Source organism: Colossoma macropomum, unplaced genomic scaffold (genome assembly GCF_904425465.1).
Source record: "Colossoma macropomum unplaced genomic scaffold, Colossoma_macropomum, whole genome shotgun sequence".
In the NCBI taxonomy this organism is placed as follows: Eukaryota; Metazoa; Chordata; class Actinopteri; order Characiformes; family Serrasalmidae; genus Colossoma; species Colossoma macropomum.
In genome coordinates this window covers 44,503,760-44,517,751 of record NW_023494793.1, presented here as the reverse complement: position 1 = coordinate 44,517,751, position 13,992 = coordinate 44,503,760, and the positions used below count along the sequence as shown (strand labels likewise).

Below are 13,992 nucleotides of genomic sequence, written 5' to 3'. Positions count from 1 at the left end.
AAGGTGCTGCTCATTATTAGTACCCAGAATAAATAAAGTTACGTCAGGGGGAGGAGCCTTTTCATACAAAGCCCCCCAGCTTTGGAATAACCTACCAGTCTGTGTTCGGGACTCAGACACAGCCTCCATCTTTAAGTCTAGGCTAAAAACTTACCTGTTTAGTCGAGCTTTTGGTTAATTTGTTTTTCTAACTATGTCCCTCTCATCCCCCCTCCCCCCTACCCCCCCTTCCCCCTCCCCCTCTCTTTCCCTGAGCTGAGCGGCTGCCTGTCCTAAGAGGGTCTGACCTGAGATGCGGCCGGTACTCTGCACAGTGGTGTTAAACTGTATCCACTTATACTGTTTTGTGTCTGTCCTCTTATCCGGTGTCGACCAGAGGAGGATGGGTTCCCCTTTTGAGTCTGGTTCCTCTCGAGGTTTCTTCCTCCTGTTGAGGGAGTTTTTCCTTGCCACTGTCGCCAAGGCTTGCTCACTGGGGGCGTGGACCCGGATTCTTTGTAAAGCTGCTTTGTGACAACATCTGTTGTAAAAGGCGCTATATAAATAAATTTGACTTGACTTGACTTGACATTAAGTAACAGTGTCATCTGATCCTTCACTTGCTGTTCTTTTCACCTCGTGTTTATGTTGACTTGACAAAACCAACCTACTGTTCTTCTACCGTTGTAATTGTACAGGTCGTAGGGTTCAAGCTAGAACCATGAAACTTTGCAGGACTATAGTGCGCTTGTGCCTTGTGATTGCACACATGGCTTCTGTCGGCTTAAATGAGTCCTTTCCAGGGGTCTCACAAATCAGATGAGAGAAGAAGTGACTTTCAAAGGTCGGTGGTTGTAATTAATTGTGAGTAATATGCAACAGTGAATTGAAAATGTAAAAAAAAGCAGCAAAAGACTAGCAAAATAGAGTGGAGAAAACAGCAACACTCCTGCCAGCAATGGCAGGAAACCAAATATTTGTTTATGCAGCAGATCATTTGGATCACAATGATTTTATGTCATATTTAGCCATTTGGACAAATGAGAAGCTACACAGATTCTCAAGTTAAGACATCCTCCACTGAGACACACGTCTGCACATTTTAATGCACAATTACTCTTTATTTACTGTATTTAACACACAGAAAATGCAACCTGTGCGAAAATCATGCCATATTTTGTATTTTGTTTTAGTTTTTTTTTTCAATATGTTAAACTCCACAATGAAACAAATACCATATTTAAGTGTGTTCTCTGTAGATGTGTTAACTTACTTTCACTTTAAGAAAATCAACAAAACAACTCATTTGGACTGCAGTGTTTTTTTTGTTTTCGACTGTATTTTGATAAAACACAAATTTCTTATGTATCATTTGAATGGAATTATTTTGATCCTAAAGGGGAATTCCACCATTTTTCTAAATTCCTCCATAACTCTGTGTCTAAGATGTAGAGTTTAAGTTCTCTAAACTATCATAAAACAGTGTCTCAGTCATCAGGCAGTGAATTCATAACCATTTCATGTAGGAACTTTCTGTGAGGGAGCTTTTAGAGGTGGACGTCTGGTTCCTATCACCACCACTGTGAACAGTTCTGACTCGGTAAGTTTATATAGAATGGAGTGTTTCACACTAAACCACTCTGAATGACTATTTACATTATATCCAGTCAATTATGCAGAACTTTTAAAATATGGAGTTCCCCTCTAAGATTTTAAGAGATATAAACAATGAATATGTATGATGAGCTATTTTGAATTAGCCACTTTGTGTCTCAGAGGTGAATGGAGATCAGTTCTGTCTGTGTGGTGTTGATAGAAGATAACTGGTGAGTTTTGTTGGTGTGAAACTGGATCTTTCTGTGAGTCATGATTCTGCAATTGCGCAAGTTTCTAAATGAAGGGGCATAATAAAGATTATAGAGGACATGGCCATTGGTCCCAGTATGACATGGAATATTTTGATGGCAAAACTGACAGAGTAAATAAAAATTGATTTGACATGAAGACAGAAACAGATTTTAATTACATTTTCATGATATGTCAATGATGACAATTTTATATAAATACTGCATACATTTCAACAATGTTGTTCCCACATTGTTGACATTCATGGAAAAAAAAAATAGGCCGCCACCAACCTGAGAAATCCCAACAAAATCCCTGAATCCCCTGCAATATGCACAGTACAAAACAGTTTACTGCCTGAATGCATTACTCAGTGCCTATGCACAACAAATCGAGAGCTCCAACGATACAATCTGCTACGCTGTATTGTTCCAGGAGGCTATGAGCAACCTTTATTGCTAAGAGTGTAAAATGTAAACTGTGGTTTCCAGTGAGCACAAGTACTGCAGGGCTGAAGGATAAATTACCACTATCCTTACGGAACTAATTCCCTGAATGTGACTATTCTCATTCCGAGTCTGGTAAAAGAAATGAGAAGTAATGGTTACTGTCACAACAAACTTGCATCACCATAAGGAGCTAAATATATATTTATTAGTATTCATGTTCATAGCCTTTATAGAAGACGCTGTTCAGGGCATGCTGACTATCAGTCTTATAGCAGTTCTGAAGTAGCTATTCTATGATTATTTATTTTGGACAGTGACCAATCAGTCAGAGGAGCAGTATTTTACTCAGAATTTATCACTTCTTATCTCATCATTAAAATAGATTTAACTCCTTTATTAAACATTTTATGTTCGTATCCTGCAGCCCAAGTACACAAGCACACCTTCATTATACTGTATGTCACTGTGGATGAAAGTGTCCATTAAATAAATTCATGCTAGAGTCGCGGGTTAAAGAGCTCTGAGTGTCTTTCCACATTTCAGATCTTGCTGGTGGACTTCGTGCCACATGATATAAATTTGATGAGGTTGGAATCTGTGAACTAGGATCATTTCGCGGTAATAGCAAGGGTCATAAGGGTCCAGCGCTTTGGAGGGAACATGTAGGCCAGCAGTCCGAATACCCAAGTGGGACGAGGGTTTTAGTCCAACTTTTTCCAGACACATTCCCATGTAAACATCATCTATGGGCAGAATAGTGATGGAGTGAGACACATTGTAGATGGTCTTGGCAGTAAAACGTGAAAGCAGGAAGCCTCCTCCACCACAATAGGAAGGATACCTATCAGATTCATGCACTTGGACCGGGACATAATATTTGCTGGCCGTATTCCTGATTGGTCCAACATACTGGATAAGGTGGCCAACAAACAAGTGTTTGTTGGCACCATCATTACCCAACCCTTGGAGATACACCACCATGTTATCCGTGTTGGCGAAAATGTCATCATCCCCGTTGAGCAGGAAGTGGGCGCTGGGGCAAAATTTCTCCATCCATTCCAAGAAAAGGATCTGCTTAAGCGTGAGGTTGAAGAGGGAATCATGAAAGTCCCACTGCAGAATGTCCTTGTGTTCATGGTTCTCCACTTCCAGGAGTTTGTTCAGCCTCTTCTTCTCAAAGCTCTGTCCAGCAGTCCCGGATATAAACACGGTACGAATCCAAACGCCGTTCTGCAGCCTCTCGGCAGCCCATGTTTTCCGCAGCACCTCCCTTCTGTCATAATTGGGAGGAGAACTCTTGATGACCAACAAAAGAAACACGTCTGAAGATTGCTCTGGACCCCCACACTTGTCAGGAACGTTGAGCAACATCGGGAAATGCCGACAATGTCTGTAATACAGGAAGTCTTGAATGTGTTTGGGCAAGGAGGAAAATCCACTGATGTTGGAAGCAGATGAGTTCTGTTCACATTTGGGTGGTAAACTTGGAAAAGCTTGAGGCATCCCAGCTTCGATTTCCAGATTCCATTCATATTCTGATAGTGCAAGCTCCTCCTGGTTCTTGTCCTGGACATTTGTTCTCAGCAGTATGAACAAGCACAAAGCGCCAACGGTGAATAGAGCCACCGTCTCCAGCTTCCACCTCCTCGCCTGGATTCCTACATGGAAGAGGAGACAGTTAGCAAGTTAGATTTTCAGGGTAAAGTAAAAGGAAACACATTCTGCAATCATATAAACATCTGCTTATGCCTGGCCCACAAAACACACACACACACACACATATTCTAAAACGCTGGAGCCTACGACCCACACTACAGGATTTTACAAGTCCTAGCCGATGTTAAAAGCGTGAGAAACCTCACACACAATGTTTTTTGTTCTTGGTCTTTGGTTATCATCAAAGTCTGAATGAAGTTCACTTTCAGATTATGCATATGAACAAGAGTCCTGACCGATGGCTTTGATTCTCAAAACCTCCTGGGAGTTTCTCGCAAACAAACGTGAATTTAATTCTAAACAAATATGGCAGATGACAACGGGGCTATTGGGCTTGGGACGCAGATTGGGTAGCGACAGGGCTTCTATACTCTGCTATTGCTACTTTGGTGTTGTGTGTGGATTTTTTTTGTTTTCTGCACAGAAAAAGTGTTCAGCTGATTCAGCTTGGCTCTCATTGGTTGATGATCTTTTGGGCATGACAACAACATCATGTCTCGCCTCCACCCCAAACTACAGGACACTGAGTCGTAAATATTGAACATGTGTAATATTTACGATTCACAATCACGATCAGGGCCCTGACTGGACTGAGAGCAGATCAGAGGAGTAAAGACTGGATTATAGATGCTTTACACCACAAGATCATCTGGGAAGATCATCGTTTAAGACCACCCTGATATCGAGAGATCTTTTGCGAGTAAGGATGAGCAAATCAGCCCGATTATCCTCTAGTGTGGGTCAGACATTAGCCCCCAAAAACAAGCCAGTCTTGAAATTCAGTTGGTGGAGAATGTGGGCTAATGTAACACTTATGTAGTTAAACAGATTCCAGTAGAACGTGATTTTGATCATATTCTCCTCTCAACATAATCATCTGAGACTTTTCACAGCAGTCAGCTGTTCCTCCAGATTCTCCCTGAAACTGTTTTTATACCATAACAGTAACTTTTCCATCCTGAGTGTTTGTGATCAGTGATCTGTACAGAATTCACTCCTGTATTACTGTAATCTTTTCTTGGTGAGTGTAATACAGCAGCGTTTAGAAGCAGATAGACAGCTGACAGTGAGAGATAGACAGGCTATAGTACAGCCTCCACACAGGGGGGTTAGTTTAACACACTGTTACAGCAAAGACCCCCAAAGTAAACAATCAGAACTGCATATAATATTCCCCCATATACTGTACATTCACAACAAGAACTGTTTTGTAAAATGTTATTCAAAAATACAGTTTAGATGTCTTTGGAAATAAAATTCAAAGAACATAGAATTGGACTGAATTAACGGTGTTTCCAGACTTTTCTGGCCAGAAAACCTCAACCTTCAGCCACAGTTAATCCTGCCTACAATATAAAACTGAATAATTGCGCTAATTTTTTAGTTTACAAATTTGTTAAAATTACTAATACAAACCTACTAACACATTTTATTTCTTGTATAATTCTTAGTTATTTGGGTAAATATAGTTAAGATCAGTTAATTTGTGGCCAAAAAGCTTCCCAGCATTCTTAGTAGTTTTGTTAGTTTCCGTTAATTAACTCTTATTTTAAAATATAAAATATAATTCACTGTGCAAAATGTTAATTTTGTGTCAGATCATACTCTCGTATGGGTTCTATACAGCATCAAAAAGCGTTCTTCTAGTGTAAAGACAATGTTTCTATATAAAACCATATACATTGAAAGAACTATTTCATGCTTAAATGGTTCTCTGCATGGTGAAATGGTTCTTCAGACTGATGGAGAATGTGCTGTATATGATTGTATATAGAACTGTAAGGGTTCTATATAGCACCAAAAAAGGGTTCCTCTATTGTGACAAGCTTGACATTGTAACAGTAGAACCCTTTTTGGTGCTAGATAGAACCAAATACATAATTCAAAATCAAATTAGATATTAAATACTGGGATAATTAAAAATAAAACTAAAACTATAATCTATAATTTTATTAAATAAAATTAACATTATAATAGTCCATTTAATTTGATGGAGTTGTTTAAATTGAAGCCACTTCACTACACAAAAAGTACATTTGATTAAAGTTACATTGACTAAATAAAGAGTGAGTAGAACGTATAAAAAAGTCGAGCACTTTCGGCTCAGTGGACACCATTTACAGTGACTGGGCTGTTTGAGTTAAAATCACTGCAGACTGTGAATCACTGACAATCAGAAAATCACTTTAACTCATATTTAAAGTTATTTAAGCTTCAACCTGTTAAGAAGTTTTAATATTTTTTTTAAAGTGAACAGTTTCAGCTGAACTATTTACAAATGGAGGAAACTAACACTAGAAACAAAGTTCAGGCCAATATTTAAAGTTGACTCCACACTGAGTCTCAACAACATGCTGTGATTAAAGACTGACCTGATGTCCACAGCGGCCGCTGAGCATGGGCAGCTTAGTCTCTAAGCTCTTCTGACTTTTCTAAAATATTTTACCATTGATCTGCTTTGGAAATAAAAGTGGTTTTAACCTTTAAGTTAATTTAATCTTGTAAGAGTGCCTTAGTGTGAATATCGGCACATCCAGCCATGACAGCAAAGAGCACCTCGCTGACTCATTTTGCATGAAACATAAAAGGTAGGGATGCATCAATACCGACACTGGTATTGAGCATCGAGCTGATACCACACTCATTTACTCGGCCTCATAAAAATTCACCGATACTGTCACACCCAGCTCTAGAGAAGAGCACAAGGCTGCAGGTGTCCAAGGAATACTGGCAGACCAAAATAGCACATTCAGTGCAAGAGTCTTATTGGTTCAGTGCAAAGGCGCAACAATGCAAAACTTTTACAAAATAGAAAAATAAATGGAAAAAATCTACTTACAAAATATATATTTTTATATATCATTATAATATTTATTTATCCTAAAATCCTACTTTATCAAAACAGAATTCTCAGTGGGTGGTCCACAATATCACCCTCTCTCTCTACCAGCTGTATCTGCCGCGCTAATGATATATATGCTAATGAACAAACACAGTGAAGGAGGATCTGCTAACACACAGAAGAGTTAAGTCAGGGTTACTCTACATGACTTTGACTAGTCTGCAGATTTTGGGTCAGAGTTTATCAAACATCTGATTTTTGAGTGTAATCTAGCATAAACTGTTCAACGACTCCATCTGAACTGACTCCTGCTACAGCCAATGAAAACTGATAGTGAGAAAGAAGAAAATACAACAAGTAAACAAAGAAAAAAGGTGAAGTCACTCGTGTGCAGCGAAGCTTTTTGAGTTTATATACGTTCAAATCTTTTAAAACTTCCAGACTGATCACATTTTTAAATCCATGATCCTCACTTACCTGCAGCGAAAACAGCAGCTCCATGTCTGTTTATTTGGGTCTCCTAATAACGGGGGAACGTGAGAGTTTGCAAGGTCTATTCAGTTCAGCAGTAGCTGAAAAATTCAGCAGTGTGTGATCACTAATCATTTAGTGTGGATCCCCAGTATTTCACTCGCACAAAAAATCCGCAGAAACCAGTGTTGTACTGTGAGATGCCCAGTATTTTAGAATCTGTTAAAGCTTTACAAGTCATGTGGGATGGAATCTGGAATGAATACAAGAACACAAAAGACCAGGTAAAAACACAAGGCATAACAACCCTGATCAAAAAAAATCATAGAACCCATTAAAAGGTTCTGCTGGTTCCTGCTGGTGTCCAATACTACTAATACTAGTACAAATAGTCTATAATGGTATTCTGTGTTTTCCTGATGGTTGATTTCACAGTGTAAAGGACACTAATGGTCTAACAGGTGTTCTGATTCCAGATGTATTTGATGGTTTCAAATGGGATCTAAAGGTGTCCTACAGAAAACTAGTGGTCTAATGCCATTAAGCCAATTCCCATTAGAAAGCAAAACCATCACGTTTATTTCTAAGGGTCTTTTTTAGTAGGGAATCCATTGTTTTCCATTCCTCATCAGTCAGAAACCCTGACTGAGAGTCTAGAACATCACTGTCCTGTTTAAATAATGAGCTCCGATGAGGAGAGAGCCATCACACCCATATACTGTTTGGACTAAGTAGGAACTCTACTGGACTGGACTCCACAGAGCTGGCTGCTGCAAAGTGCCCGCTTCACTTCATGCATGCACATATAAACACGTTTACACATGACGCTGTTGTGTTTTCCAAGCCGCAGCTGCCTGTTGGCATTTATCAAACGCAATTAATAGCTGTATTTCACTGTCATTTTTTAGTTATTTGCAGACATCAAAGTTGGAGAGAAGAGAACACAAGAACCAGGAGCTGTATTACAGAAAACTTCCTCTCTTTAGTCCTAAGTTAAGATCTGTCAGGTCAAGATAAGATTTCTCACAAATTCATATTACAGATTCAAATCTGATCTTAATTTAGGAATTATCTTATCTTACAGCATCTCATCTCCAGTTAGGAAATCTCAACCTACTCAATCAAAATCGATAATCAACTGTCATCTCTGTTTCCTAGCAACCGACCATAAACACACACAGCTGAAAAGTAAACACGTAATCAAAATAATGTTAAAATGTGAGTCACAGCTGCTGTTACTGATGTAAAAAGGCCAAACTAAACTAAAGTGTAATAAACGGTAAGTTGTGAATACTGTGAGAGCGCCCCCTGCTGTTTATCAGAGCGTTGCCGCTCCCCAGTTTCAGTCTCCATTTCCCAAACGCTTTAGCCGAGCACGCTAACGTTACTCCTCCTAATAAACAGACACACGTTCAGCTCCGTCTCCTCATTATTCACCACCATCACTGTAATATTTCATCATCAACATTAACACACGAAGGTGATCAGAGGGGCGGTGGAGATCGAGTCTGCAGCGTCTGAGATCTTTAAAACGCAGAGTTAGAAAAGAAAATCATCTCACAGTGAAAGCAGCGTTTTACAGTAGGAATAAATGGAGCTCATTATGCTGGTAGTGAACTATGCTGCTGACTCAGCTGCCTAAAAACCATAGAAACGGACCTTAAACAGAAGTGAGGACCCTGTTGGGGTTCATCCTAAAGTTAGGACAGGATTTAGGAGGTTTAGTCTAGTTAGGATGTTTGTGTGATGCTGTTTTCTTATCTGGAGTTCATGATGAGATTATGAAGTTAGGAACTGTTATTCTGTAGTAGCTACTGTCCGAAATTCAGTCTGTACTGAAGTCGTCATGGAGACCAAACACATCGGATTTCAGAGTTTAGATTTGATGAATGGTTCCACTTCGTCCTCTCATCTTTGACACAAAGGGAAGGCAGGGCCTTTGTGTAATTTGTGGGGCCCTGAGCAACGTGCATAATGAGCATGTAGAGCTGACCAGCTCTGTTTACATCAGTTTAAATGCCAAAAAACATGTAATAGTGGCTCCCACGTTTTTCTTTTTTTATGGTTGTGAACAAATTGAGTCGACTCCAGAGCTTATTAACTGCACAGGCACTTGGATTATTTTTTTTATTTTATTAACATTCAATAAATCATTTGCAATCAAATTTTTTAAGCCCCTGAGTTCTGTGTTGGCGCAGCTACACTGTAAGTGAGAGTCACCTTTAGTGTCCTCAGAGTTTAAATAACAGTTGATTGATTGAACTTTCAAACAGTGGGTGCAAACGGCTTAGAATGTGTATATTTTCATTGTTGGCATCCAAGACGAGCAGCTGCAGCATCACTTTTGTCTGAAGAATAAGCAGAAGAAATTCTGTGGACTGCTCCTGCCACCGCAAATGGCAATCATCGGGGTCCAAGCACTTCGGGTCTTATAATAGATGTTGATCTCTCAAAGAAAGATTTAAGAGTTTTCGGAAATAAATCATTTCCTCTTGGTGTTTATGGAAGAAACAAGTCATTTAAAAAAGTGAACTTTTTGTGAAGGATATTTGAGAAGATCTGAAAAGCAGAAGTGCTATGTGAATTTACTTGAAGTTTATTAAAAGTAATTTCCTAAAATTTAGTTGAAAGGCTTCAGATAAACTTTGGGACTGTAGATGCAGGTTAAAGATTTGCTTTGTGGTGTATAAAGTGACAAATCAGTTAAATCAGAGTTTTTGGGTTACATCCACAGGGCACATGTACAATGTAACAGCTGCCTATTACATCAGCATTTTCCACAGAGTTGTTCAAAAATTAAACTGTTAACGTTGGTGGAAAAAGAAATGACTGACTGCCCACTATGGAAAAGCCTGACCAGTCTTTCAGATCAGATCAGCCTGAAAGGAAAAAAATGCATCAGTAACACTTTCTACAAAGCCTGCATTCATAAATAGTTATAAATGTGCTTATAACTCTTGGAAACAATGCTTTGTAAGCATATGCACTCTAATAATGCCTCAAAAGGCTGTAATAATGGTACTATAGTTCATTTTATGATGACTTCTTTGTCATTATTCATTATAATACCTTTTACTTGGATAATGACCTGTACATTTGCAAAGCTAATTAGGTGCTGAATATGTATTCTGGACATTTTAGGACAAACAAATGTTAAAAACAATTGTTTTTACTTAGCAAAACACTTTTAATTCAGAAGTGAGTGTCTGTGCTTTAGTCATTAGTTTGGCATTAACCCCACAATAGAAAATAAAGTTTATAGAACATTTTAACTTATTCAGAAAAGAATACACTTGGTCATTATTAACTGAGAAATGTACATTCATATTGTACAGTATGTCCAGCTAATCAACATTTTCAAGAATTGATTATCTGTGCTTTACATTTATGAACAGGTCATTATGATGAACAGTTTTTACATGTTAAGTCAACAAAGTTCATTAAAAGAGTCACATTTAGCTATATAGAGTTTATAAATATGTTTGCAGATTTATTGTTGTAAAGTTACAAAGATTTAAAAGTGGATTTATAATGTAGGCTTCAGAGAAAGTGTCACTGATGTGTCTGTCAGGGCATTTGGGGAAAGTGTGGTGGTTTATCTCGAACTGCTGTTAAGTAATTGGTCAAAATATTTATTTGAAATGTGCTTTATGAGTAAAAACTGAGCTGAATTCTAGAGCGAATAGAGGACGTTTAGTGGAGGAGACTTATTCAAACTAAACTGTTTAAAGTTGTTCGGGGAACTTTGTGTCTGTAAATGATTAAAGCAGCAGTTTTGACTGTCAACACTGACAGGTATCAATTAAATCAGTGCTTGTCCACTATGCATGAGAGTGACCAGTCTGAGAAACACAAACCCTTCTGTCTGAGATGAGCTGAGTGTCCTGGAACGTCTGATGATTCATTCAACACATTCTCCATCAAACTAGACAGAATGTTTTTGAAAATGTTCTATGTAGCACCAAAAAGGGTTCTGCTATTGTTGTGATGTCAAGCTTGTAACAACAGAAGAGCAATTGTTGGTGCTGTATAGAACCATTTTCAAAAAGATTCTATATACAACCATATGCAACACATTCTCTATCCATCTAGATAGAACCTTTTTGAAAAGGGTTCTATATATGACGAAAAAGGGTTCAGCTTTGTTACGATGTCAAGCTTGTATACAAAAGAAGAACCTTTTTTGGTGCTATATAGAACCCTATACAAAAAGGTTCTTTATAAAACCCTTTACAAAACATTCTCCATCCATCTAGATAGAACGTTATGAAAAGTGTTTTATCTAGCACCAAAAATGGTTCTGCTATTGTCATGATGTCAAGCTTGTAACAATAGAAGAACCATTTAAGCACAGTGTTCACAGTTCTATATAGAATAGTTGTCTTTAGTAAAGAACCCTAGAAGAACTGTCTTTATTCAGCTGTGGAATTCACATGAACTACGTGGCTGTAATGTGATACAACACTGGATGGTTCATTGTTCCAGATAGTTCCACATGTAGAAATTGAAAGAAGCTTTTTTAGCTCAGCAGCTTCAGCGACAGCAGAAGTGTGAATGTAAATGTACTCACTGCAGAACCTGTGGAACATCTCTGAGATCAGCTGCTGTCACCCGAAAGGAACCAGACAGAGGAGTGTTAAACTGGCTTGTAATTTGTATTTCCACACCGTCTTAAACAGTCGGATCAGATTACACATTCTGTAAAAAATCAAACATAAACATACATTTTCTTCATAATTCACTCAGAGTGGTTTGGTGTGTAAATCTCACACTGAGTTATAGAAGTTTGAAAGTTGGGTGGAATTCCCCTTTAAAATGACTCTTACCTTTTTACCTCAGTCCAGCTGAACTCCTCAGGAGGATCTGCATGATCTTCAGCAGAACTTCACCCATCAGTGTCTGAGTGAGTGGTAAACACTGCACTCGCTTAAAATCCACACACGCACACACACACACGCGCACACACACACACACACACACACACACACACACTGAGCACTGCCCTCAGGGAGAGAGAGAGAGAGAGAGAGAGAGATAAGGGAAAGAAAAAGAATGACAGAAAGGGTGAGAGAGAAAAAGAGGTGAGAGAGGGAGAAAGAAAGAAAAAGGAAGAATGAAAAAGAAAAACTGAGAGACAGAAAAAGAAAGAGAAGACAGAGGGGGAGAGAGAGAGAAGAGAGAGGGAGAGAGAAAACAGAAAGAGTAAAAGAAATGGGAGACAGAGATAGAAAAGAGAAAAAAAGAAAGAAAATAAAAAAGGAGAATGAAACACAGAGGAAAGAAAAGAGAGAGAGAATGTAAAGAATTAAGAGCGTTCTGATCCACCGCATCAACACTGTCCACAATATCAATAAATAACAAAAACATCAATAAACATAAATCAATATTTACATTAATCCAACAAAACTGATCAGGAAACACTGCTGTAGATCTTTAACAGCTTTAATTTGACTCAGAGACAAACTCACCAAAAATGCATGTTATTCCAGGAATAAGGAAGTTGTTTAAAGCTGCACTGAAAAACTAACAAAAACAGTCTAAAAATGAGACATAAGAATAACAGCACTGATATGAACACTTTTGCTGTAAGGATTCATAAAGATTCTTATTCAGAGTCGAATCAGTAGCTGAAGGAGGCTCAGACAGCAGGGACAGATTCAAAACTTTCAAAACCAGCAAAAATAAAGATCTAACAATCATCTAGGAAAAAATACATTATTTCTGTACTTCTTCCAGAGGCGCTCCCCCCATCTATCGGCATTGTGTTTTCCTGGGGGATTTGGATCTTGGCTGTGGTGAATTCCATCGTGGTGAACTTCTGGTATTTTTATGTTGCAGAATTGTTCATAAGAGTACCAGCTTTTATTAGCAAAAAACCGCATGTCCCAGGGTTTAGGGTTAGGTTTAGGGCTAAGGTTAGGGTCAAGGTTAGGTTTAGGGCTAAGGTTAGGGTTAAGGTTAAGTTTTAGGGTTTAGGGTTAGGTTTAGGGTTAGGTTAGGGGAACATACAATGACTTCCCCCATCAACGGTCATCAGACAGTTGTGGTTGGACAGGAAGACCAAGGGTAATGCACGGGCCACCGCTTGTTAAGCAGAGGTTTGGTTTAGGGCCTAGGTTCTGTTTGGGTCCTTAGGGTTAGGGCCAATGCTATGCTTAGGCTTAAGGCCATGTTTTAGGCTCAAGGTGGGCCTACGTTTAGGATTGGGTTAGGGCGAGTTAAGGTTAGGTTCTAGGATTTAGGGTTAGGTTTAGGGCTAAGGTTAGGCTTATGGTTAGGTTTAGGGCTGAATTTAGGGTTAAGGTTAGGTTTTAGGGTTTAGGATTAGGTTTAGGGCTAAGGTTAGGGTCAAGGTTAGGTTTTAGGGTTAGGGATGACTTTGGGGTAAAGTTTCGGTTTAGAGCTAAGGTTAGGCAGGTTTTTTTTAGATAAATGCTGTTGTATTTTTGAGAATGCTATTTTAGCCTTTTTTTTCTTTTTAGAAAGGTGTGTTTTTTTTGTAAACTGTGGTGTGGTGTGTGCTGATAGAAGACTGGGCACTCATTTAAGATCTGTTTACCCCAGACCACCTTCCCTGCGTGCTGTCCTAGTGGACCCAGAGAGGCTGAATACTTACCCCTTGCCCAATTGACCCTTCGTTAACACCGCAAGGTTGCCCAGGTCAGCCAGACAAGGTCTGAGAATTTGGGC

At 38.9% G+C, this 13,992-nt stretch overlaps 1 protein-coding gene across 1 annotated transcript; it reads right to left on the bottom strand.

Moving 5' to 3' along the window:
- Positions 1-1,916: 1,916 nt before the first annotated feature.
- On the bottom strand, positions 1,917-12,240 carry LOC118813001 (N-acetyllactosaminide beta-1,3-N-acetylglucosaminyltransferase 3-like). The gene is made up of 3 exons (XM_036578109.1): positions 12,129-12,240; positions 11,873-12,000; positions 1,917-3,931 (listed from the first exon to the last, which is right to left on the bottom strand). The coding sequence occupies exons 2-3, from the start codon at positions 11,889-11,891 to the stop codon at positions 2,784-2,786; spliced, it is 1,167 nt and encodes a 388-aa protein (XP_036434002.1). The 5' UTR covers positions 11,892-12,000; positions 12,129-12,240; the 3' UTR covers positions 1,917-2,783.
- Between the last annotated feature and the right edge of the window lie 1,752 nt (positions 12,241-13,992).